General features: G+C 51.5%; 3 protein-coding genes across 8 annotated transcripts in view; 2 read left to right on the forward strand and 1 right to left on the reverse strand.

Moving 5' to 3' along the window:
• The first annotated feature begins 538 nt into the window (after positions 1-538).
• On the forward strand, positions 539-10,204 carry Ppp1r26 (protein phosphatase 1 regulatory subunit 26). 5 transcript variants are annotated; one of them, XM_050155252.1, is made up of 4 exons: positions 539-968; positions 1,885-2,003; positions 3,741-4,089; positions 5,046-10,204. In XM_050155252.1, the coding sequence occupies exon 4, from the start codon at positions 5,104-5,106 to the stop codon at positions 8,617-8,619; it is 3,516 nt and encodes a 1,171-aa protein (XP_050011209.1). In that variant the 5' UTR covers positions 539-968; positions 1,885-2,003; positions 3,741-4,089; positions 5,046-5,103; the 3' UTR covers positions 8,620-10,204. The 5 variants fall into 5 exon arrangements, with proteins under 5 accessions (XP_050011209.1, XP_050011207.1, XP_050011206.1 ...); XM_050155249.1 differs by lacking the exon at positions 539-968 and adding an exon at positions 985-1,367; XM_050155250.1 differs by lacking the exon at positions 3,741-4,089.
• Positions 10,205-14,907: 4,703 nt separating this feature from the next.
• Positions 14,908-20,317, reverse strand: Pierce1 (piercer of microtubule wall 1). Its single transcript, XM_050155123.1, has 3 exons — positions 20,011-20,317; positions 19,120-19,198; positions 14,908-15,335 (listed from the first exon to the last, which is right to left on the reverse strand). The coding sequence occupies exons 1-3, from the start codon at positions 20,151-20,153 to the stop codon at positions 15,147-15,149; spliced, it is 411 nt and encodes a 136-aa protein (XP_050011080.1). The 5' UTR covers positions 20,154-20,317; the 3' UTR covers positions 14,908-15,146.
• Positions 20,318-21,749: 1,432 nt separating this feature from the next.
• Mrps2 (mitochondrial ribosomal protein S2) overlaps positions 21,750-24,627 on the forward strand; it is a 3,856-nt gene continuing 978 nt past the window's right edge. Inside the window, exons 1-4 of one of the 2 annotated variants that reach the window (XR_007594124.1) lie at positions 21,750-21,843; positions 21,944-22,060; positions 22,523-22,652; positions 23,152-24,028. Coding sequence is in view for 1 of the 2 variants with exons in the window: in XM_050155008.1 (XP_050010965.1) it covers positions 21,801-21,843; positions 21,944-22,060; positions 22,523-22,652; positions 23,152-23,734 (873 nt within the window). In the remaining variant the exon portion in view is untranslated. Of the gene's footprint in view, positions 21,844-21,943; positions 22,061-22,522; positions 22,653-23,151; positions 24,072-24,627 lie in introns of those variants that run through there. The other variant, XM_050155008.1, reaches the window with a different exon arrangement.

Genomic DNA, 24,627 nt, shown 5'->3' on the forward strand with positions numbered 1-24,627 from the left:
AAGAAAACTAGGAAGATTTCCAAGTCACGTGGTCAGAATGTGTCACAGAGCCAAGGAATTCCACTCTATAATCCTGATTGTGTTGGTCGAAGCCAGTCCTACCCCACCTGTTCCACCAGGCCACTTCTGTGAATGTGGAGCAGGTCACCCTGCATGACCCCTGGTGTTTATCACCTCCTCAGCCACAGGGTCCGTATCTCTTGGTGTAGTCTAAGATCTCACTAAGGTCGGGGTAAGGGACATTGGGTACAGACATACAGAAGCATTCTGCAAAGTTAAAGGACGTGGGCACTCCAGAAGGCATGAGCAACACGGAGGACCCTGGCAGAAGGTCCGAGGTGTCCAGCGCAGGCGAGCTAACCGCAATCCCGAGCTGGCTGCAAACCGCAGGCAGGGAAGCACACCTCTGCTGGCTTGAAGATGAGGAAGGCAGGGCTGGGCAGATGCCATGTACTCGGGGGGGGGGGGGGGGGGGGGGGGGGGGGGGGGGGGGGGGGGGGGGGGGGGGCACTGGATCTGGACCAGCACAAGGCAGTTTAAGGAAGTGCGACGGTCCGGCGGCCCTTCTTCTGCTGTCCACGGCCACGCCCCTCGCCGTGGCCAACTTGCCAACGCGCGCGACCTCCAGCACCCCTGGGCTGTGCGCGCTCTCGGCGCCGGGCGCTGCGCCAGGCTCGTGTGGGAAGACAGGAGGGTCCCCACGCAGGCTCGGACCTCCGCGGCCTCCGCGGTCGCTTCCGCGCCGGCCGGTGCGCTCCTCCCGCGCGCCTCGCCGTGCGTGTCCGAGCGCAGGCACTCGCGGTGCAGGTGGGCGCGCTCTCGCGGGCGGGGGTCCGGCCGGGCCGCGCGCCTCCCCCGGAACTCGGCCGTGCCATTCCCATGATGCCCAGCCACCGGGCACGGCTTCCGGAGCGCGGCCGCTGCCGCCACCACCGCCGCCGCCACCACCGCCGCCACCGCCGCCGCTGGTAGGTGGCGGGAGGGACGGCCTGAGGGGGGGTCGCCCCGCCCCTCGCCGCGCCGGCCCCGCCCTCCCCTCCCGCGCTTCCCACGGCGCACGGGGCCCCGGGGTGCCCCGCGGGAGTCCGCGGTGGCTGCGGGCGCCAGACCGAGGAGGGCGGGGCGCGTGTGTCGGCGTTTCCCCGCGCTCCGGGCCGGGCGCCTCCAGGGACGCGGGGCGCAAGGCGGGCAGCTGGGCCGGGTTCGCCGTGCAGGCCGCGGCGAGCGGGCTCCGGATCGGGTCAGTGGCTGGGGCTGGACGCTGCCATGGGCCAGGGTCGCGGCCCCCGGGAGGCGCCTCCCGCGCGTGCCTGGCGCTTGTTGCGCCCTGCGTTCCTCGAGAGCCAGCGGGTGCAGGTCGGGCCCAGGTGAGGCTCAGGTGAGGGGCGGGCTCCGGGTCACCGCGGCCTGCCTGGCCTTCACGGCTGCCTTCTCGCCCTGCCACGGGCAGCTTCGAGACCCCCGGATTTCCTAAACCTGGGATCTTAGAAAATGACTTCGGGGGATGGATAGGTTGGGGCACAGACCAGCCGAAGGCCCTGCCTCTGCCTGGAGAATGGTTGGCATTAACCTGCTTAAGACCAGACTGCTGCTCCAGCTGCCTCTGAGGCAGCGCGATGAGCAGTCTGTGCTCAGGCTGCTGTAGGAGTCTGTCTCCGCACAGGGGATGGCAGACACAACAGTTTTACAGGGGGCCGAATCTTATCAGTTCCTCTGGCTCCTACGGACCAAATCTTACCCATACCCACTTCAAGTTGACGGGTGCAGGGTGCCTCTGCACCATAACTTAGGTTCAGAGGCCAGGCTGGCTGATTGTACCCACAGCCACCCTGGAAGGCTGGTTCCAGTTTAAAGCCCCAACCCAACATTTCTAACTCTCTACAGTTCATGGTTCTCCAGAATGACCGCTCCCAAGATGGATGTAGTCCAGGTAGTTGGACCAACAACCATTAAGACTGTTGGAGAAGCCCAGCTCTGGGTCCATCGTTATAAGCTGTGAACAGGTGAGTGGAGATAAAAACCATCTATCTCCTCGGCTCTGCACCTGGTGTAATGGTTGCCCTCTTGTTAAGACGTTAATGTTACCCCCACCACCACACACACACACACCTACCCCACCCACCACACACACACACACACCTACTCCACCCCACGCACCTTTTGTTTTCAGTCTGTTGAGAGGAGATAGGATCTCAATAGCCCAGCTGGCATCTTTGAAGTAGATAAGGAAACAGTGGACTCCTGGTCCCCAGCCTTCACCTGGAATTCCAGGCACGTACCACCACGCCCTGCTGATTCAGAGCCTCCACAGTTGAGCTGTGCGCCTGTTTTGTGATTTCTGTTGCACTGCTCTGGGAGCTTCAACAACTCTGCAGCAGGGAAAGGCGGAGGTCCCCTAGCCGGTGAAAGAAGCCACTTTCTCCATTAGCTCCCACTGCCCTGTGCCTGTGGGGTGCTGGGAAGGCAGTGTTATTGGAGAGTAGGGCTGTGGTAGATGGCCAGGAGGTGAGCTCTGGTAGCTAGTATAGTAAAGCTCTCCCCACCCTGTGGCTGTCCGTCCAGAGCAGTGGTAAACTAGCTACAGTAAATGTAAATGGTGTCAGGGCAAGCTTTCCTGAGTTTGTTTTATGGTAACAACGCGAACTGGCAGGCAGGGCCTCTGTGAGTTCAAGGTCAGCCTGGTCTACAGAGTGAGTTCCAGGACAGCTAGGGCTACACAGAGAAATCCTGTCTCAACGCCCCCCCCCCAATATATACACATACACATAAAAATGACATGACAAAAAAATTTTTAAGATATCACCGATTGGGGCTGGAGAAATGGCTCAGAGGTTAAGAGCATTGCCTGCTCTTCCAAAGGTCCTGAGTTCAATTCCCAGCAACCACATGGTGGCTCACAACCATCTGTAATGAGGTCTGGTGCCCTCTTCTGGCCTGTAGACATANCAACCATCTGTAATGAGGTCTGGTGCCCTCTTCTGGCCTGTAGACATACACACAGACAGAATATTGTATACATAATAAATAAATAAATAAATTAATTAATTTTTTAAAAAAAGATATCACCGATTTCTAAACCAGATGTCGCTGGTTCTCTATAATTCCAGTCATAAAGCTGATTTTTATTTATTTGTTTTATTCATTCATTCATTTATTTATACAGCTTGGTCTCACTATATAGCCCTGGAAGGCCAGGGCCTCACTATGTGTAGACCAAGCTGACCTGGAACTCAGAGACATCCACTTGCCTCAGCCTCCCCAGTGCTGGGATTAAAAGCACACACCACATGCCCAGCCCTCAGAGCCGACTTTAAGAGCTGGTGGGAGATAGTCCGAAGTGTAAGAGGAGTAGGGGTGACCTCATCCCTGAAGCCCTGCGGAACATCAGCCTACACTTGAGAATTTCAAGTAACTGCAATGGGTTTTATGTGTTAGTTTAACCTTTGAAGCACGCGTTGGCAATCACCCATGAGTTGCCTTTGCAGTGAGCTCTCATTAGTTGCCTGTCCCCTTAGCAGATTTTGGTCTAGATGGCCGCCCTTCCCGTCTAGGAAGGGAGTTCAGTCTGTATACGGCACATCTTGGCCTGTCGGTTAGGCTTGTCTGATGACACAATGATAGAGAGGACAGAACGCAAAGCGAGGCCAACAGCAGGCCAGGCCTACCATCCCACCTTGGGTTAGGGGTGGGGACAACCTTCTGTGCCTTCCCTCAGGGGAGCTCAGGTCTCTGTTCTTCAGCCTTTAGGTGCTCTCCCATCTCAGGAGGCAGAAGGTGATCAAAGGAGCCAGGAAGAATCAGGAGCTATGCAGAGCAGCCGGTATTTTTCCAGACGACCCTGTGCCTCTGCATGTGCCTCCTCTGCAGTGATTCTGCAAACTTGTCTTTGGTGTTCCTGACACCAGGCTAGCTGACGTGTGGACACCTGGCTTGTAACAACTTATTTTCCAGCATTCGCCTCATCCGAGCTGATAGACCCATGTTCTGTTCACGCGCCACACGGTCCTTTTCTCCAAAAAGACACAGCCTACTACTAGACCCAGATCCACCCATGTGATGTGACCACCAATTAGTTGTGACCACCAGAAAGTTAGTACAACTTTCGTGCTAATTAGCAAAACTTGATGTCGGCCTATGAAAACGATCTGCCACATATCTGACATTTTCACACACAGCAATGTAGTGAAGGCACCTCTGGAAAAACGCCTGAGAAAGTGCTCTTTGGTTAAAGAGCTCAACTTTGGTTAAAGAGCACATTGGTCATTTCCACAAAGAATCCAGCCATGACGTCCAACTTCCCTAGGCTTGTGGTTAGCCCTTCTTTTTAAAGTACAGAGGAGCATTTATAGGCTGCTGTGGCTTCTAATGACACTGGGAGGGAAATGGCGCCTCTTTCGTCCTCTTGCAGAAGAGGTGCAGCCCTGGAGGGGAGAGGAAAGGGCTGCAGGAATTTGCAAGCATTTTTTTTTCCTGAGTCTTCTACCTACAGGATGAAGTGACTCCTTGTAGAGATATTTTATTTGTATTTTAATAAATGAAGCTTGCCTGAAGATCAGAGAGTAAAACAGCCCCACTGGTCAGCCTTACAGACCAGGCAGTGGTAGCGTACACCTTTAATTCCAGTAGCCACGCTAGTTTGCCACAGAAGCCTGGGCAGTAGTGGTGCACACCTTTAATCCCAGCCCTAGAGGGGAGTATAAGATGGAAGGAGACAGCTCTCAAACAGTCCCAAACAGTCCCGTTCTGAGGATTCCTGGAGGCAGGATCCCCATTTCAGACTGAGGTAGAGGTAAGAGCCAGTGGCTGGCTGTTTTGCTTTTCTGACCTTCAGGTTGAACCCCAATGTCTGTCCCTGGGTTTTTATTAATTATGCTACAACTCCTAGTATTGCTGGCAAAACTAAGTTCTGAGTGGCTTGCATGAGCCTCCCCAGCCAACGAGACATTAGGTCGTAGCCCCAGGTGTGTTGTCTCTTATGGTGGCGTGGGTGTGTGCTGCTGTTAACCACTGAGCTATAGCCTTCACTATGCTTTCTTTGCCCCCAGGATGTGAAATGGGCTGACCCATAAGCCCTGCCTCCCAGCACCCAGCCTGCCTGCTAGGATGTTCCTCATGAACGCCCCTCCAGTGGTGGCGCTCCAGTCCAGATGGGAGGCCTTTGGCCAGCCCAGGAGCTTCTGCTTTCCTGACTGCTTCTCAGAGTCTAAAGAGGACACCTCCAGGGCCTCCGTGAGCGCCAGGGTACAGATGCTCATCAGCACGCTGCAGAGAGACGAGGCTGCCCTGGGCATGAGCCATGAGCGTGCCCCACAGAGAGGCCAACGTGCAGAAAGGTGCCGGGACACCAGACTGGCCTCCAAACCTGCTGTGTGCAAAGAGCAGTCAGAGTTCCCTGCCTGTGGTCTTGTTGCAGACGGCAAAGCCCTAGAGAAAGATGAAGCTGGGAGACAGGGTCCCTTGGAGCTGGATTCTGACAGTGACGACTCTGTGGACCGGGACATCGAGGAGGCTATCCAAGAGTACCTGAAGGCCAAGGGTGGGGCTTCTGAGCCTGTGTCCCGAGGAGCCCCCTGTGTCCCAGAGCCTGCCCACAGCTGTACCCTACCGAGCCCATACCCCTCACAAATCATTCCTGGCTCAGGTAGTGTCCCTGTGGGAGCTGGTGAGGACCAGGGCTCCACCTCCCCAGCTAGCATGAGCAGCGAAGACTCCTTTGAACAGAGCATCCAAGCTGAAATAGAACAGTTTCTTAATGAGAAAAGGCAGCATGAAAACCCCAAGTGTGATGGGTCTATGGATAAAAAATCAGACCCAAACGGAAGCCCTGCCAGACACAGAGGGAACCGAGAGACCTCAGCCAGGGCAGCTCTGATGGGAACCTGTAAGGAGTTCATCTTCCGCAAACCTCCCAGGTTAACCAAGACGAGCACACAGCCCAGAAACTTCCGGTCTAAGGTCACCACCGAGCCTGAGACCCCGGTGAATACAAGGCTAACTGCCCACAGACCAGAGGCTGCGCAGAACAGGGGTGGGGTGAGGAGGAGCATGCCTGCCAGGCGCAGCAAGCGCATCAGGAACTCAGCCCCAGTGCACCAGGCCTCTGACTCCAGCAGTGATGATGGCATCGAGGAGGCCATCCAGCTGTACCAGCTAGAGAAGACCAGGAATGAGGCCAATGGGGAGCCACCTCTGAGAGCCCCGCTCCAAGAGGAGAGCCCTGGCAGTGCTCAGTCTAGTGCCTTGCCTGAAGCCCACAGGAGACCCCCAAGCAAGAAAAAGCTAGCAGCCCCAAAGGTAATAGACAGCACCCTGGGGGGTCTCCACCCTGAATCCCTCTCCAAGCTCCTAAAGGATGTGAGAGCCCCTGCACCTCCAGGACACACTGCCGCCAAGAGCGAAGTTGTGCACCAGACTCCATCATGCCTAGCAGACACATCCACCGAGCTGATGTGTGCAGAAGCAATCCTGGACATTTCCAAGACCATTCTGCCAGTCCCCATGGAAGACGGTGACCGGCCTCCATCCGTGAACCCACTCTTCTGTCCCCCCCCTGCCCCTCCCCGCTCTGAAGGTGAAAGCAGCAACGTTGACAGTGACGACAGCATAGAGCAGGAGATCCGGACATTTTTGGCCCTCAAGGCACAAGTAGGGAGTCCACAGCCTGCCCAGGGCCCCCTGTCCCCATCCGGCCCCAGTGGCCAGACTGGCATCCCCAAGGCTAAAACACCAGATCTTTCCCTGGGCTGCAAACGGAAACGGAGAAGTGGAGGCAACAATACAGTGTCCAAGAAAATAAGGGAGGGTAGAGAAAGTGCCCAGGACAGTGACCTCATCCAGGGGAAGGGTCAGCCTGGCCATGACGGTTGGGACCCTCCCAGCCAGAGCAAAGTCGCAGAGGCCCCGGGAGGGGAGACTGAGGCCAAAGACCAGTCTGTCCCTTCCAGGGCAGCTGGGTTCAGTGATGCACAGCTGTCACAGGGCCATGGGGGTCTCGGGAAAGCAGCTGAGGGGAAGAGTGCTGGTGAGAAAGAGAGCTCTGAGGACAAGAGCAGCTCCCTGGACAGTGATGAGGACCTGGACATGGCCATCAAGGACTTGTTAAGATCTAAGCGAAAGTTCAAGAAGAGGTGCCGAGACCCCCGAGCTACGTGTAAGAAGGTCAGATTTGGCACCACGGAGACTCGGTGTGGAGAGAAGCTGAGCAGCCTCCCTGGGGACTGGAAGGACCATGGGCAGCAGGCACTACGGAGCTGTCTGTCCAAGGGCAGAGGGGACAACAAAGATGGCCCCGGAAGAAGCCCAGTAAGCATCTTTAGCAGCGTGGCCGAGAGGGCGAAGCTGGTTGGCACAGGGGTTGAGGATGCTGCCCTGGCCTTGCCTCCCAGGAAGAAGAGTCCAAAAGGGACTCCTCCCTCTAAGGATACAGGAGCCAGTGGGCTACTCCCTCCTGCCTCCAGCCTCCTGTCTGAGGACAGCTCAGTGGACAGCGATGACAGCATCGAGCTGGAGATCAGAAGGTTTTTGGCAGAAAAGGCCAAGGAGTCTGTACGCAGCTCAGAACCTCAAGGAGGACCTGCCAAGCTAGAGATGCCCTGCAGAAAAGAGCCAACCCCAGCACTGCAGCCAGGAGTGTGCACGCGGAGCCAAAAAGCCAGGGGAACCCCTCAGCTGGCCGAAGGAAGGAGAGGCCCAGAGAGAGCTCGGACACAGGCAACGGGCCTCCCAAGCCAGACTGGGAGGGGCACTCCCCGTGCCGAGCAGGCCACTCGTGTTCCCACTGCCCTGGGTCGAAGCGAGCCAGCGCCTCCCAAGAACACCAGCAGGAACAACTCTGTCAAAGTGTCTCCACCAAGCAGGAAAAGTGCCAGCGTTCACAAAGACCAGAGCCCCCGGGGAACCCAGACTGCCGTGGCAGAGAGCGTTTTCGGTCAGCTGCCCAGTTGTGCCAAACTGGGTACTGAGGCTGGAAGTGCTGGGGGCACATTTCACCTGAACTATGGCAGTCAGAACTTGCTGACCCCCAATCCTGGACCCCAGACTGACCTCACCCTCCCCTGGAGTGACTTTGCACACCAGAGGAGGCTGTCCAGCCCATGGGCACTGAATTCCGGACAAGGCACACTATGGACAGGGGTCTTTGGGGGTGAGAAAGAAAAGGGGGCCACATCACAGGCTGGGGGCTCACCCAGCCTCTCCTCAGGCCCAAAGAAGGGCCTGCCTTTCCTCTCTACCCAGCTCTTCCACTTCGGGAAGAGTGTCTCCTGGGGAGGCAAACAGGCTGGTCTCTTCAGCCCCAACCTGGGCCTGCCCCTTCAGGGTCCAGCATTCTCGGCCTTCAGGGAGACCCAGTCTGGTCACAGCCCTGTGTTTGGAAGCCCACACTTGCTTATGAAGGACAGTGGGCACTGGCCAAGCCTGAAGGCCCAGGGGGCCCTGAGACAGCAGGACAGGAGGAATTCTGGCTCTGAAGACAATGTCCTAGACCTGAGATATCGACACAGAGTTGACAGGGAACACCAGGACCAGGAGGCCTTGGGTAGTGATGCCAGCGAATTCAGTGACACCTCTGTGGAAGATGGGGGCAGCACCACAGTGAGCAGCAAAGGCCTCAAGTTGTGACAGGCATGCCCTGGTTCTCTTGCCATAGCTGTGAGAATCAGTGTGTGTGTGTGTGTGTGTGTGTGTGTTGGCAGCATGGGGTTGGAGTAGGGGATCCTGACCATTAAAGAGCAAAAAGAAGGTCCCTTCTGTTCTGTGTAGCCCCCCTGTATAAATATGTACACTAACCTCAAATGATGTTTTTATTTAATGTATGTGTCCTGGTACATAAGGTTTTTGTAGGGTTTTTTTGTAAATTATTTAAAGTAGTGTAAGAAACACTTTTTGAAAATGTCATTAAGTCTTGCAGGGTGTTCCTAGCTGCAATTCTCTGTGGTCTCCATGCATGTGTGTAGATGAGCAAACACTTGGCTCTTACTGTCCCTGTGAGAGTCACAGACAGAGGCTGGGTTTGTGGGCCATTTGCTGGTGCAAATCGGCCTGGAGACAGCAGCAGCTGTCCACATTGGAAGTGCTAATATAGCTGAGGTCCGGATGCCACTGGGACAAGGGTGCTTCATGAGGTACTCTGGTCCCTGGCCAGTGGCCTTCTCTGCATCCTGTAGTCATGGCCTGTAATTAGAAAACAGTTCAAAGCACAACAGCCAGCAGATAGTGAACCAGTCATCCCCTGTCTAGTGTGGGAATCTGGCTGCTGGCTCTGCAGCTCAGCTGAGCCCAGATCATCCAGTATATAGTTGCTTGCCCATCCTAGCATCCATATAAACCTCTTTATACAAGAGCTACAGGTTTGTTTTTATTTGTGGCTCTAAAAGGTGATTCCACGTGTTCGTTTTGACTGTCCTGTTCTTTATGTATGGGTGAGTAGTGAGGCCATGAGATGGCTTTGTCTCTGAACACCTTAAGTCACCTGTGATGGTGAACCCCAGCCCTGGAAACATTGGGGACAAACCCTCCCCACACCAGCCCTGTCGGACTCAAAGCCCAGTTGTATATGACCAATGATAACACCAGCAACCTGCATGGCTTTCTGCAACCCTGCCTCTACCCACGAGAAAGAAGGGCCTGGCCAGTGCTGCAGCCAGACTGCAGGCAGCAGCTTGGGGTCCTGGAAGTTAGAGTGATACTGCCTTGGTGCTGAGGTGCCAGTGGCAACTCGGGGCTGAAGTTGTGCTGGACCCCCAGTGTGAGGACTGTACCTGCGTTGTGATTCATCTCCCTGTCACCCCTGAGTTCTGCAGCTTAGGGTGCTGGGTTGCTGTGGCTCTACACTGTGGCTGATTCTGTTAGTGTTCTAACTTTCTAACATGGAAGTAAGCTTTCTGCTTTATGCACCTGGGTCTTAATTGCAATTCACTTGTGTGCCCAGATGCAGATGCTCCTACCATCCTCTGTGTCTGCCTTGTGATGTGCACAGGGCTCTGTGGCTCTGTCTTGCCCCTGAACAATCTTGATCTGTATATAATAAATTCCATGTGCATATTATATTTGTTCATGTGTTTCTGGAGAAACGGCCTTGTGTCATCTGTGTTCCACTTTAAATTTTAAAGAGTGCTTCTAACACTTAAAAACAGAACGTTTGTTTTGTATGTAAAACCCATTGGGTTTTTGGTTTTGTTTTTCTAATGAATAAACCAAGTGCTATCCACAGATTAGTTTGTTCTTTGTTTTGGGGGTCTACAAATATAGCCTGGCCTGCATGGGGTGATGACATCACCACCGAAGGGAAGGAGCTTCACCCCACAACATCTCAGCATCTCAATCCCATTCCTGCTCCCTACCTGTGGATTGCACTGGTCCAGTCTCCTGCACCCGGGAGCAGTAATGCTTCCCTTCCAAGTTTGCTGTGCTACATGCAACAAAAGCTGCCCCAATTCTGGGAAGGACAGCCCTTGGGTTGAGAGCTGTGCCATCTCTCAGCTACGGCCAGCAAACCCACATGTCCACTCACGTCTTAGTTTCTTGTCCTGTCCCCGTGACAAAATACTCTTGACAACGTGGTAAAATACTCTTGACAAAGGCAACGTCAAGGTTGATTCTGGTTCAGTCCTTCACAGCAGGCAAGGCCAGGTGGTCACTTCACACCCACAGTCCGGAAACAGGATAAATGCCCCTGTGGTGGCGCTAGTGGTTATCTGGCCAGCTTGCTCTGCCTTGTTATGTGTTCCCTCTGCATGTTCTGATCCAAAGTAAGGGCCTTGCAGATGCCCAGGAGATACCGGGTCCTTGATATGGAATTCCTAGGCTGCAGAACCCTAAGGCAAATAAACCTCCATTCTCTGTAAACTACAAGCCTAAGATAATTTGTTCTGCCAACAGGAAATGGAGTAAGACTGTCAGAGGACTACATGAGAGGTATTTGGGCTTTTTGTCTTTCCAGACACTTCCTCTATTTAGCATGCGGTATCTACCTTTGTACTCTCATCAGCCCTCCCAGAAAAAAACATTTTATTGGACATGGCCAATTAAAGCAATTCAGTGCCCAACTGCAGTGCCAGAATGAAACCCACACAGCCCTCAGGCAAGCTTGATCCCTGTGCCAACCCACATTTTGTTTGCCAGCAGACAATTCTGGCCCAGACCCCACATTAGCCCTGGATTTGGAAGTGGGGACTGTCCAGCCCAGTTTTTCTCAGATGTGCTGGTTGCTGAGACGAATCTGCCTCATCACATGGCAGGACAGGAGCTTAGTCACTCTGGGCTCCACTCAGCCTCTGGTTCTTCCTATGGTGGCATTGTCCACGCTCTTCAGGAAGGCTGCTATGAAGCCGTTCCTTCTTATCAGCTCTTGGTTGCTGGGGCTTTTTTTTCTTTCAACAGAAGGTAGAGGGGACTGAGGATGTAGCTCAGCTGAGTTTGATCCCCAGCACCACATAAAGTGTGGTAGTGCATTCCTGTCATCCCAACATTCAGGAGATAGAAAAAGAGTCAGAAGTTCAAGGTCATCCTCAGCTTTGTGGAAAGGGGAGAGGCTAGATACGGGGAGGCCAGTGGCATTTAAAGAACATTTTTAATGATTGTTAACCTATTTTCAGCATGATATGGTGGTGCACACCTTTAATCCCAGCACTTGGGGAGGCAGAGTTAAGTGGATCTCTGTGAGTCAGGGCCAGCCTGGGCTACATAGTGAGACCCTGTCTCAACAAGCCACAGATTGATTAGTTCAGGGACTGGAGAGATGGCTCAGCAGTTAAGAGCAATACTGCTCTTGCTGAGGACCCAGGTTCAGTTCCCAACACCCACCTCAGATGATGGCTCACAGCCTCCTGTAACTCCAGCTGCAGGGGCTCCTCTCCCGTGCTCTTCAGGCACCTGCACTTATGTGCACATGCAAACTCATAAAGGCATGCACATCCACACAAACAATAAGTTTAAAATGTCTGCTGTGATGGTTGTTCTTGTCCACTTGACTACATCTGGAATGAACTACAATCTAGAAATAGAAGACACACCTGCGAGAGATTATTTTTGCTCAGCTTAAAGTGGGTGAATCCACTTCTAGTTTGGCTGGACCTTTGATGTTGGAAGGCAAACATTGTTGATCAGGATCTTGGCGGGGGATGACCCACCTCTAATCTGGGCCACACCGTCTGCTGGAAGCCTATGTAAGGACATGGAAGAATGCTTTTGTTCTTCGCCTGTTTGCCATCAACTTGCTAGCACACCTATTCCTTCACTGGCATTGGAGCCCAATCCTTCAGGATTCCAGCGTATACAAAAGACACCCAGCCTTGCGGAACTGAGAAACTACTAGATTCTTGGACTTTCCATTCACAGCTAGCCATTGTTGCAGGACTGTAGCCTGAAAGTCATTCCAATGAATCATCTTTTTATATCTAGAGAGAGTCATCCCATAAACTCTGTGACTCTAGAGGATCCTAATGCATACATTGTCTGCATGTATGTCTGTGCACCTCATGGTGCCCTCAGAGGCCCTAGAGCTGGAGTTACAGACAACTGTGACTCACCATGTGGGTGCTGGGATTTGATCCATGTTCTCTGAACCAGTTCCCTTAACCAGTGAGCTATCTCTCCAGACCCTCAATAAAAATAATTCTTTTTGGAGAAAGAGTGTCTCTATGTAGACATCCTAGAACTGGCTATATAGACCAGGCTAGTCTCAAACTCACAAAGCTCTGCCTGCCTCTGCCTCTGTCTTAGCCCAGTACCACCACTCCTGATATCCCTAAATAAATCTTATAAAAATACCAGGAGTGGTGGCACACGCCTCTAGTCCCAGCACTTGGGAGACAGAGGCAGGCAGATCTACATGTGTTTGATGCCAGCCTGGTCTACAGAGTGAGTTCCAGCACAGCCAGGGCTACACAGAAAAATCCTATCTCAAAAAACAACAACAACAAAACAAACAAAGAAAACTTTTCAGTTGGACACCCAGCCTGCTGGTTTTCTACCTCCGAAGAGCTGTCTGTAGGTTCTGGCTTCAGCCTTGGCTCATAGCCTTTTAATTAAGTCAATAGATTTTTTTCTAGAAAGCATTACCACTCCAAATTAGACATTAAGATTGTTGCCAAATGTTTACTTTGGGCATTAATAATACCGTAGGAAAAAAAGAGGGCATTTAGTTTCTGTGAACAAGTTTCTGAAGCATTAATGACAGTGTGTAAGGATTTCTTCCCAAATTCCCTGTAGTAAGAACACCTCATACATGGGAATGAAGTTTATTAAAATATAATAATAATAATAATAAAATAATTAGGTTGGGCGGTGATGGTGCAAGTCTTTAATCTCAGCCCTTGGGAGGCAGAGGCAGGAGGATCTCTGTGAGTTCAAGGTCAGCCTGGTCTACAAAGTGAGTTCCAGGACAGTCAGGACTCTACAGAAAAACCCTGTTTCAAAAAAAAAAAAAATCAGGAGAAGAGAGATGACTCAGTGGGGACCTGAGCTTGGAACAGGCACAGGGACACACATGTACAACCCTGACACTAAAGGACAGATACCAGTGGGTCCCCAGGGTCAGTCTCCCCAACACATCTGGCTCCAGGTTCAGTGAGGGACCCTGACCCAAAAACACAGAGTGGAGAGCAAGAAAGGAAGACAGCTAATGTCAATCTCTGACCTCCGCACATACACAATGGCAGAGTACAGCCTTACACATGTACACCCAGGTGCAAGAGCACACATGTTTTTGTTTTTGTTTTTTTTTTTTTTGATTTTTCGAGACAGGGTTTCTCTGTAGCTTTTTGGTTCCTGTCCTGGAACTAGCTCTTGTAGACCAGGCTGGCCTCCAACTCACAGAGATCCACCTGCCTCTGCCTCCCGAGTGCTGGGATGAAAGGCATGGGCCACCACCGCCCGGCTGCACACACGTATTTTAAAAACTAATCTGGATCAACAAGATGGCTATCAGGGTAAGGTGCTTGCTGCCAGGAAGAGCAAACGGAAAAGAAAATGAGAGCTGGAGAGATGGCTCAGTGGCTGAAAACACGTACTACTCTTTTTATTGTTTTTGTTGAGCTATATGTTTTTCTCCACTCCCCTCCCTTCCTCTCCCACACACTACTCTCATAAAGGACCCAAGTTCAGGTCCCAGTACCCAGATGGGACACGCTTCACACCTGCTGTAGCTCCAGGAAATTTGACATCCTCTTCTGGACTCCCTGGGTGTGGGTGTGTGGGTGTGTGGGTGTGTGGGTGTGTGCGCGCACACACACACACACACACACACACACTCTTACACATACACACACACTTTAGAAATAAAAATGTAAAAGAAAAAATAGGGGCTGGAAAGATGGCTCACACTGGCTGTTCTTCCAGAGGTTCTGAGTTCAATTCCCAGCAACCACATGGTGGCTCACAGCCATCTATAATGAGATCTGGTGCCTTCCTCTGGTCTGCAAACATACAGACAGACAGAACACTGAATACATAATAAATAAATCTTAAAAAAGAAATAAAATAAAATAAAAGGACCTGAAAGAGCCTTTGTATAAACTGAGTATTTCCCATCTAGGGAGCGAAGTGAGGTTAGACTGAATGGTACTTGGATGGGAGACCTTCAACCTCCGCAGTTCTCAGCAATGACTATCATACTGGTTATCATTGTCAACCTTAGTGGGTTGTCCCTCCCCTGACCCTCACTGTGACTGGAGAGTGCTCACCTGACATTTGTTCTACCAGTTGGGGCACCCCACATTCTCTGAGGACCTTCTAGGGTCTGTGCAGATGCTAGACTAGTATAGTCAGACACATGGCAACTGCTCTCACAGAAAGACACTTTGTGGCACTCCATGGCTCACTCTGCATTTCGGGTCAAGATTTGTGTTCCAAGATGTGCAGTTCCCTGCTGCTCCAGGACAAATATGAGACAAGTTGGAAATTGAGGCTGTGACAACTTTTTTAATAGAAAACCCAGCCATCAGCATCTTCCCTGTGTAAAATACAGAACGAAAGACATTATGGCCCTATTCGCATATCTTCTCCTCCAGAAAGGAAAAGTCTTTTCTGAGAAAGTGGTGAGATCCGTGCCTGTAGAACAGGGCCCTTGTCAAGGATGGGGCAGCAATGCTCCCTACAGCCACACTGAGTCAGGAGACCCCGTCCACGGGGACTGGCATCCAGCTGCCTTAGTCGCAGATGGATGGCCTGTTGACATTGTAGCTGGGGTGAAAGTTAAGGCGGTCACAGTGAGTAATGTAATTGTCAGGACCCGTCACTATGCTCTTGTCCAAGCCGACATTCAAAGTATTACTCCGGAACATTCCCGTAGCTGCAACTTGTCTGGAAAACTTATTTGAAGATGGGTAATACACTTTCTGGAAGTGAAACAAGAGGGTTAATGGTGCATGACAATATTCAAGCAGCCAGACTGGCATTTCAGAAGAAGAGTAAGAGTTTCTGAGAAAATATAACCTCTATTGCTAAGAAGCACAGAAACCAGAGTGGGAGCCGGGCAGTGGTGGCGCACGCCTTTAATCCCAGCACTCGGGAGGCAGAGGCAGGCGGATCTCTGTGAGTTCGAAACCAGCCTGGTCTACAAGAGCTAGTTCTAGGACAGGAACCAAAGCCACAGAGAAACCCTGTCTCGAAAAAAGAAAGAAAGAAAGAAAGAAAAAAGAAAGAAAGAAAGAAAGAAAGAAAGAAAGAAAGAAAGAAAGAAAGAAAGAAAGAAAGAAAGAAACCAGAGTGGGCTTTTGCCCCAACCTTCCCAGTTTGTACATAATATGTCCAATATAATTAACAGTGCTGGGGGCTCAGGGGTTAAGAGCACTGAGTGCTCTTCCAGAGGTCCTGAGTTCAATTCCCAGCTACCACATGGTGGTTCACAACCATCTGTAATGAGATCTGGTGCCTTCCTCTGGTCTGCAGGCATACATGCAGATAGAACACTGTGTACATAATAAATAAATCTTTAAAAAAAATTAACAGTGCCTTATTTCCACACTACACGGACAGCAAGAGAAGTTACATGATCACCCGTGTGCAACAACTCCACATCTAGGTGTGACAACAAGCATTAATCGGGGGTCAGGCCAGAGTGACACCCCCTACACACACATACATCAAGATCCACTCCTGCCAACCATGCCACACTGGGCAAGTCACTAGGCCTCTGTAAGATTCAGGTTTTTCTTTTGTGAGTACAGTCACAACACTTGCAACACTCTAACAAATACTTAAAATTAATTTAGCAAGAGAAAAAGTTAGGAGGGCATGGTAGTCCATACCTTTTTTTTTCTTATTTATTTATTTATTATGTATACATATGTTCTGTCTGTGTATATGCCTACAGGCCAGAAGAGGGCACCAGACCCCATTACAAATGGTTGTGAGCCACCATGTGGTTGCTGGGAATTGAACTCAGGACCTTTGGAAGAGCAGGCAATGCTCTTAACCGCTGAACCATCTCTCCAGCTCCCAGGTAGTCCATACCTTTAATCTCAACATTCTAGAGGCAGTTCTCTGCGAGTTCGAGGCCAGCGAGGTCTATAGAGAGCGTTCCAGGACAGGCATGACTATATAGAGAGACTCTATCTCAAAATGAGAGGGGTGAAGGAGGGGAGGGAAGGAAAGAGAGAAAAAGAGAGAAAGAATATCTATCTATCTATTTATTGATCGATAGATAGATATAGACAGATACAGATACAGATACAGATACAGATACAGATACAGATACAGATACAGATACAGATACAGATACAGATATCTGGGCCTCACTCCTGAGTTTCGGTCCCATGAACGAGCAGTTCTGATGCTTTGGCCCTGGCTGGGTGACAGTGACCAAAGCAAACTGCTTGTCAGGAGCCATTGAAGAAGAGTAAAGAGAGGCCAGACTGGACCCCATGGTCCCTCTCAAGGGCATACCTCCAGCGCCCTGAGAACCCCCACAGAGTCCCGCATCCGAAAAGCACACACTAGTAACCCTGCCTTTAACATAGACCTTCGAGGTCCCTCCTTGAAGCTACAGCAAAGGTTCCTGTCCTGGCTGGGAGCCAAAACCCTCTGGCAAGTGCTTTAAAGACCCCAAAGCATGAACCACTGGCCCAGTGTGTGGGAAGGGGCTGCCCTGCAGAGGCCTGAAGCACTCCTTGCTGAGAGTGTGGTAAGGGGTGAGGCCACCGTGAACAGAAACCGGGGTGAGAACCAGCCTAGCTAGACAGAATCTAGCTAGTGATAGGGAGATGGCTGACTAACCTCCACCATGTAAAGAGAAATGACTTCAAGCGTTTTTCTTTTCTTTTTCTTTACTTATCCCTTTCTTTCTTTCTTCCTTCCTTTCTTTGCTTAATATTTATTTATTTACTTACTTACTTATTTATTTTGTTTTTTTGAGACAGGATTTCTTTGTGTAACATCCCTAGCTGTCCTGGAACTTGCTCTGTAGAGCAGGTTGACCTCAAACTCACAGAGATCCACCTGCCTCTGCCTTCCAAGTGCCAGAATTAAAGGTGTGTTCCACTACCGCCTTGCTCAGAGCATTTTTTAAAAGGCAAGTTTGAGATCTCCAGAAAAACTGAACATAAAACAGTGTCCGGATACCATCCCAATGCACACAGCTCCCCCACTGTCCGCACAGTGTACTGCAGGTGCACCTGCATCTGAGCCACTACTGCCCCTTGGTGGTTAACTGACAGCATTGCGCACTCAGGGGCCCCCTCTCGGTCCTGCACACTCAGTGCCATTTGACTAGTGTATAAAGACAGATATCCACCTCTGCAGTAGCATAGAGAATAATACTAGGAAGTGCTCGCAGAGTGCAGTGTACTCAATCAGAAAGCTAAACAGCTAACGCCAGAGAACAGGACTGTAAGAAGCAGGGAGTAGCCACCTCCCAACTTGCCTGATACCCTCGGCTTGTGGTCCATTGCCTGCTAATCTGAGTGTCAAATGCCACTGTTGACCAGAGCAGTGACCTTTTCTAAAGGCAGCAGAAACTGGGGGTGGCAGGGAAGCTCAGCTGGTAGAACATTATGTCTGACATTCGCAAGCCCCAGCCCTTCATAAAACAGGCTGTGGCAGAGCACAACTTTAACCCAGCCCTTGGGAGATGGAGGCAGAAAGTTCAGGAGTTCAAAGCCATCTTCAGCTACATGGTGAGCTCAAAACTATCTGGGGCTAACTAGAGACTCTATCACAAAGAAAAAGACAAAGGTACTTATTGCCAGCCTTGATGACTTGGCCTGGGTGCCCAGGACTCACACAGTGAAAGAAGAACCAACTCCTACACGCTGTCCTCGGACCTACATACGTGTGCCATGGTGCACTCCCACACAAGGACAAGGAGAATGCAATTTAAGAAAGCAGGAACAGCCAGGAGTCGTGGCACATGCCTTCATTTCCAACCTGGTCTACAAAGTGAGTTCCAGGACAGCCAGAGTTACACAGAGAAACCCTATCTCAAACAAACAAACAAAAAAAAAAATGCAGAAGCAGCAGTACCCATGTACCTAATTCCCACAAAAACACTTCTCTGATTTGGGGACACTGATTCCAGAATATCTTTTAGGATAGTCTCTTCACAGGAGTTCTGTCACACAGAATGACGACATAACTAAATGACCAACTACCAGCTCTTCAAAAAAATGGCAGCTGTTTGGGTAATGACCCCCAACATCCTCATTTCAAAGTGGGAGCCCTGGCGGTATGAGGGTGCTCCCTGACTCCTTTAGTGATTTCCCTGGATCTGAGTGACTTCAGTCACAATGGCATCAGCTTGCAACCTTAACTCTGACCAGAACTGCACCCCAATGCACAAAGCACATCTCACAGTACAGAACATGCCAAAGAACATTTGGCTTCATTGGTTTGCCTCTGGGTGCCCATGTAAAGGTGTGTGTGCCCATGTGAAGGCGCACACACCTATCTGAGGGTGTAAGTGACTATAGAACAGGAGAAGGACAAGGCAGAAGCCATTTTATTTGGACTTTTCTCTTTCTACTATATATTTTGCTCCTAAATGTATCCTACCATCTCTCTGCCTTGCCCCATTCTAACATGAGTTAAGGTGCCCCATATTTATAATGGGGTCCCAATCTCTGACTCCCCCAACTCTGTTCTTCTAGATGGCACCTCATCCTGGCATGTCTGGCTTTCACGTACCGGCATCTCATGCACTGTGGGTGCTCTGCTTCCATAGGTCTGGTTACTGGTCCTGTACATAGAGACAGCCTCATTGGTCCTGTAGAAGAGAGACACACTCTGTTTCCCACTCCTTCTAAGCCAGTCAAGTCATAACCTGAAAGAATCAGATTGATGGAGTTCTTTTGGTGATGTCCCCAGACAGCAATACCATGCCAACCCTACTCCCACTGTGGCCACTCTCTCCCAGCAGGCCCCTGGCCTCCTCTGCTAGCCATGACCCCTGATCCTTTCAAGGCAAACCCCTACAGAACACCCAGCCAGCAAATGCTGGAGTTAGGAGCCTCGGTGGAACCTTGGTCCACAGATAGCTACTGCCAGGCATGTAGCTACCTCCAGAACCACATCTCAGCTTCAAGACCCTGTCACCCAGCAGTCCCTACACTTCTGAGCCCCAACCCTTACAGAGGCCTAGTTTCTGTCCGCTGGAGCGGAGGAAGGTTTGTAGTTTATGAAGCAGTGGTCTGTGACACAGAGGCTACTGGTGGGAAGCGGTTCTGCTTCCTACTCTGAGGCCTCAGCAAGCCGTCTTCTTCTCGCTTGCGGGAAGGGCTTGGTAGCGTGCCTGCAGGCTTCCATCGTTTGCAAGGGAGCCACACTGCCCTGTGAGGTCACTTTCAGAAGAGTTCCAAAAGTGGAGAGACCCCACACACAACCTTACATCCATACGTGGTTGCTCAGGCAGAAGGTACACGACCCTGATAGTAATGGTCACACAAGGCACGAGGGTCCACCTCTGGCTTCTTTTCACCTCAGCGGTCAGGCACTTGGGAGTTTTTACACACGTGGCTAAAGTTAGGGTCACCTGAGGCACCCTGCTGCCTGCCTGGAGGAGGTGACCCCAGTCCTCACCTGTAGCCATGAAACCACCCCGGGTTGTTGAACCTGACGGGGAGCTGCTCGCTCACGCTATAGTAGTCGCTCGTCTTCTCTGGGGCGGGCTTAGCCTTGGGCTCCACCGGCTCCGTGCACTCTTGGGGGTTTTCTTCAGACATTTAACCTCCACAGAAAAGTAGCCCCCGAACAATAGCCAAGGCTGCGGCAGCAGCGGCAGGGCGTCCTGTTGCTAGGCAACGATGTCACCTGACAGGGGGAGGGGCGGTTCTTTGTGGACTGCTTGCCCCCGGAGCTGTAGGCAAATCTAGAATCTTCCAGAGGGCGAATAACAAAGGGGACAGTGAGGAGTTCTAAGCCAGGACGGTCACGCGAAGGAATTCCAAGTTTTCACGCTTCAGACCCTCGCGGGTACCGCTGGCCTTTTTCTGCGACTGTTGGGAACATCCTGGTATCATCTCAAAATGCAATAGGAAGCAGATTCTGGGCCAATGAGACCTTAGAACCTGTGGCTTAACTAGCAAATTCACAGGAATCAGGTGCTTCCGATCTCTCCCTGAGCAAACACTCACTGGTCTGTCATTTGCTGGACTTGCCAGGACGTCTCCTTGACCTCTCGCCCCATGCTCACCACAACTCAGCCTACATTTAGATGCGAGATGTTGCTAAATTTAGGCCAAATACTATTGAAATGTTAAAATCTGATCTTGTGAGCGGTGCAGGTATTTATGACATGCTAGTGCATGCGGGAGGCATATCTCTGAGTTCGAGACCAGGCTGTTGTACATAGAGAGTTCTAGGCCAGCCAAGGGTACATAGTGAGACCCCTGTATCAATAATGATGATGAGAAGTTTTAAAACCAATAATAAAAGCCACTCGGGGCATAGTGTGGTAGTGAACACCAATAATTCCAGTACTCAGAGACAGAGGCAGGCAGATATCTGTGAGTTCCAGGCCAGTCAGAGAGACTTTAGTTCATTGTTGTCGTCATTCTTTTTTTTTTTTTTTTTTGGTTTTTCGAGACAAGGTTTCTTCTGTGGTTTTGGAGCCTTTCCTGGAACTAGCTCTTGTAGACTCGTCATTCTTTAAAATAATATGGGGCTGGAGAGATGACCCAGTGGTTAAGGGCATTTATTGCTCTTGCAGGGAACCTGAATTCAACTATCAGCACCTACAACGTAACTCGCAAACATCCTTAACTTCAGTGCCTAGGGATCAGACACCTTATGATCTCCACGGGCACCAGGCACTCACGGGGTGCATATATATGTATATACATATACATATAATATACATATTTATGCATGTAGGCAAAGTACTCATACACAAAATAAATAAACTTAAAACAAAGTTTAAAGAAAAAATGTGCCGAGCGTCGTGGTGGCGTATGCCTCTAATCCCAGCACTCGGGAAGCAGAGGCAGGCCGATCTCTGAGTTCATGACCAGCCTGGTCTACAGAGCTCCAGGACAGCCAAGGATTCATAGATAAACCCTATCTCAGGAAAACAAACAATAAAGACCACTTTGAACCAGAGGGTCGCCTCCTCCTGACCAACTCTGAGAGGACGCTACAGTTTTACGTGGAGGAACACGCTGTAGATGAGTGTCCCACCTCACAGCTAGGCACCGAAAGCCAGCCACCTCACTGACTCGCCCTGGTGGATCCCTCCTGCAAGGTCGTGCACAGAGGGAGCTGGGGGCGGTCCTCCAGTCCTGCAGGCGGCGCTGCGACCCTGCGCTCTCGGCGGAGGAGGCGCTCTGCCTGGCAGGAAGCGTCTCCGCGGCGTTTCTGTCCACGCGCCAACCATGGCGCCTTCTCCGGCCGTGCTGACCCGGCTGCTGTGTGCAGGTGAGCGCTCAGGACCCCTGAGACGGGAGGGACCCTGGGATCCGAGAGAGGAGGACAGGGATGTGGTCAGGGCACGGTCCCACCGCCTCTCTCCCCGCAGGTGTGTGGCGTTGGCCAAGTTTCCTGCAGAAGGCGACCCCGGGCCCGGCGGGGCTAAATGGTAGGACAGTGTCGGGAGCTCAAGTCCCCGTGGTCAACGAGCCCCAGGACGACGACGGTAAAGGCCAGCGACTGGAGCTGGGTCGGGGAGCAGAATCGTGGAGGGGTTGTCATTGCGGGATCCCCAAACGAACCCTATGCTAATCTCTCAAGTGGGGGAGGGGAGGTGGACCGGAGAATGCCCCCCCCCCCCGTGGCTTAGTAGCTCCCGAGACCAGTGAAGACCAGTTTTGGATCTGTTGATCTTGCTGGTCTCTTGGCGGGGCATTTAACACGCCAGAAGTCAATGAGGTCCCAGTATCTTTCTCTTTTATCTGTGGAGACTAAGGGAAGAGATGAGCAGGCTTTCCCCACACAGAGTCCGCCTCAAACCTTGGCTCTAGCCCTTTGGCGCCGTAAAAATGCACCTGTGTCTTCCAAGACCATTCCTAACATTCCTCGTCCTCGCCCTTGAGGGCCCCACTTCTAAGGGACCCTTGAGTCTTTGGTTGGTGCCACAGTGCCTTTCCTTCCTTTTCAGATCTCCAGAGCAGGATCCTAGATGTGCCCCTGCAACATTCGGACTTCTTCAATGTCAAGGAGCTGTTTTCTGTGAAGAGCCTCTTCGAGGCCCGAGTACACCTGGGCCATAAAGCCGGTTGCCGGCATAGGTAGCTGGCACGGACAGTGTGGGCAGGGCAGTGGGATCGGGTCAGGGTTGGAAGTGGGGGACCGTTAACAGCAACACCAAAATTGAGGGTCTTTACGGGCCGGAGACCCCTGAGTTTCGGCCACCCCAGTGGAGAGGTCCTGCTATATAGAACTGGAGTGGCCATAGAGAGCAATACAAGACAGAGTACCAGGCCTGGGTTCTTGTTTAATGTGCAGTTGGCCCTCAAATCTCCGTGGGGGAAGGTGGGACAGGTTGAGCCACACACCCAATGCTTGCTGGTCAACTCCACAGCACTGTAACCCCATCCCGTCACTCACTAGACAGAGTGTGGTGGGGAGCAGACGAATGTAAATAGTACCTCACAGCCTGCAGTGCCCTCAGTTAAGATTCTGAATTGCTGGGGAGGAGATGGTTGGGGAAGGGGTAGCTCCGTCGTAGCTCCGTGAACACTGTTCCACTCGCCTTGGGGTTTTTTTTGTTTTTTGTTTTTTTGGCAGGTTTATGGAGCCATACATCTTTGGGAACCGCCTGGGTCAAGACATCATCGACCTGGAACAGACAGCCTTGAACCTACAGCTGGCCTTGAACTTCACCGCTCACGTGGCCTACCGCAAGGGCATCATCCTGTTCGTGAGCAGAAACCGGCAGTTCTCTCACTTGATCGAGAAGACAGCCCAGGACTGCGGAGAGTACGCCCACACGCGCTACTTCAAGGGTGGTCTGCTGACTAACGCACACCTCCTCTTTGGGCCCACAGTCCGCCTGCCGGACCTCATCATCTTCCTGCACACGCTCAACAATGTCTTTGAGTCCCATGTGGCTGTGAGGGATGCTGCCAAGATGAACATCCCCACGGTGGGCATTGTGGACACCAACTGCAACCCGTGCCTCATCACTTACCCTATCCCTGGCAACGATGACTCGCCCCAAGCTATCCAGCTCTTCTGCAAGCTTTTCCGGACAACCATCAACCGCGCCAAGGAAAAGAGGAGGCAGATGGAGGCGCTGCATCGGCTGCAGAGTTCCAGGGGGTCTGAGGGCAGTGGGACATCTGCACCTGATAAAAGCCATTCCCCATGATGGGAACCTCTGCTCCCACACTAGACAGCCAAGCCTGTTCTGAGCAGGAAGCTCCTGTCCAACCCTGCCTATATCCACATCCTCAGCATCAGAGTCCTATATTCCCAAGGTCTGGCCACCCCAGAGTCCAATCATCCTGAGTTAAGCCTGGTCTGCCTTTTTTCTGGGAGCAAACTCAAGTACATATCCATGTGAACTCTGGCATCCACTAAGACTTGGACATAGCTAGCCAAGTGGAAGGCACTGTTTCTCTTTTGTCAAGAAGCCCTTGCTTCCACTTTGGGTCTGTATCAGGTGGGTTTTCAATTAAAATTAATACTTCATTCTCTGACAGAAATTCCGAGCAAGACAATACTGATGTCCCTCGGGGCCCCCAATAGTCGCCTCTAGATCTATAACCAGACTTAAAGGCTAAGCAGGCTCCTAGAAGGGTAGGAAGTATAGTCCCAAAGGAGGTGTGCTGCACCACTAAAGAGCTTACTGAGTTTGCTAATCCATTCAAGCAGTCAGGAATATGTGTAGGAGTGGATTTTAAGGTGTGGGATAATGGTGAAAGGAACACAACTGAATCAGGCTGAGTTTGTTGAAATGGACCCTCTGAGTAGAGATCTAGGTTCACTACAGAAACTCGCAGTTAAAATAAAAAAGTCTCCACAGTTTGCTTGAAAGGTTGGCTGAAGCAGAGTACCTGCTTTCCATGAAGAAGGCTTGGAGTGGATATGTTATGACTTGGTGACCTTTGCTATCTGTAGAACCAGACCTCACCCAAAGTCCTCAGGATGTTTACCTAGACTCCCCCTCCTTAGACCTTTTTTGGTTTTCAGTTTGGTTTGTTTGTTTGGTTTTGGTTTTTCAGGACAGGGTTTTCTTTTTTTTTTTTTTTTTTGGTTTTT

This window comes from Alexandromys fortis, unplaced genomic scaffold (genome assembly GCF_014885135.2).
Source record: "Alexandromys fortis isolate MF-2015 unplaced genomic scaffold, M_Fortis_MF-2015_v1.1 scaffold_72, whole genome shotgun sequence".
Classification (NCBI taxonomy): Eukaryota; Metazoa; Chordata; class Mammalia; order Rodentia; family Cricetidae; genus Alexandromys; species Alexandromys fortis.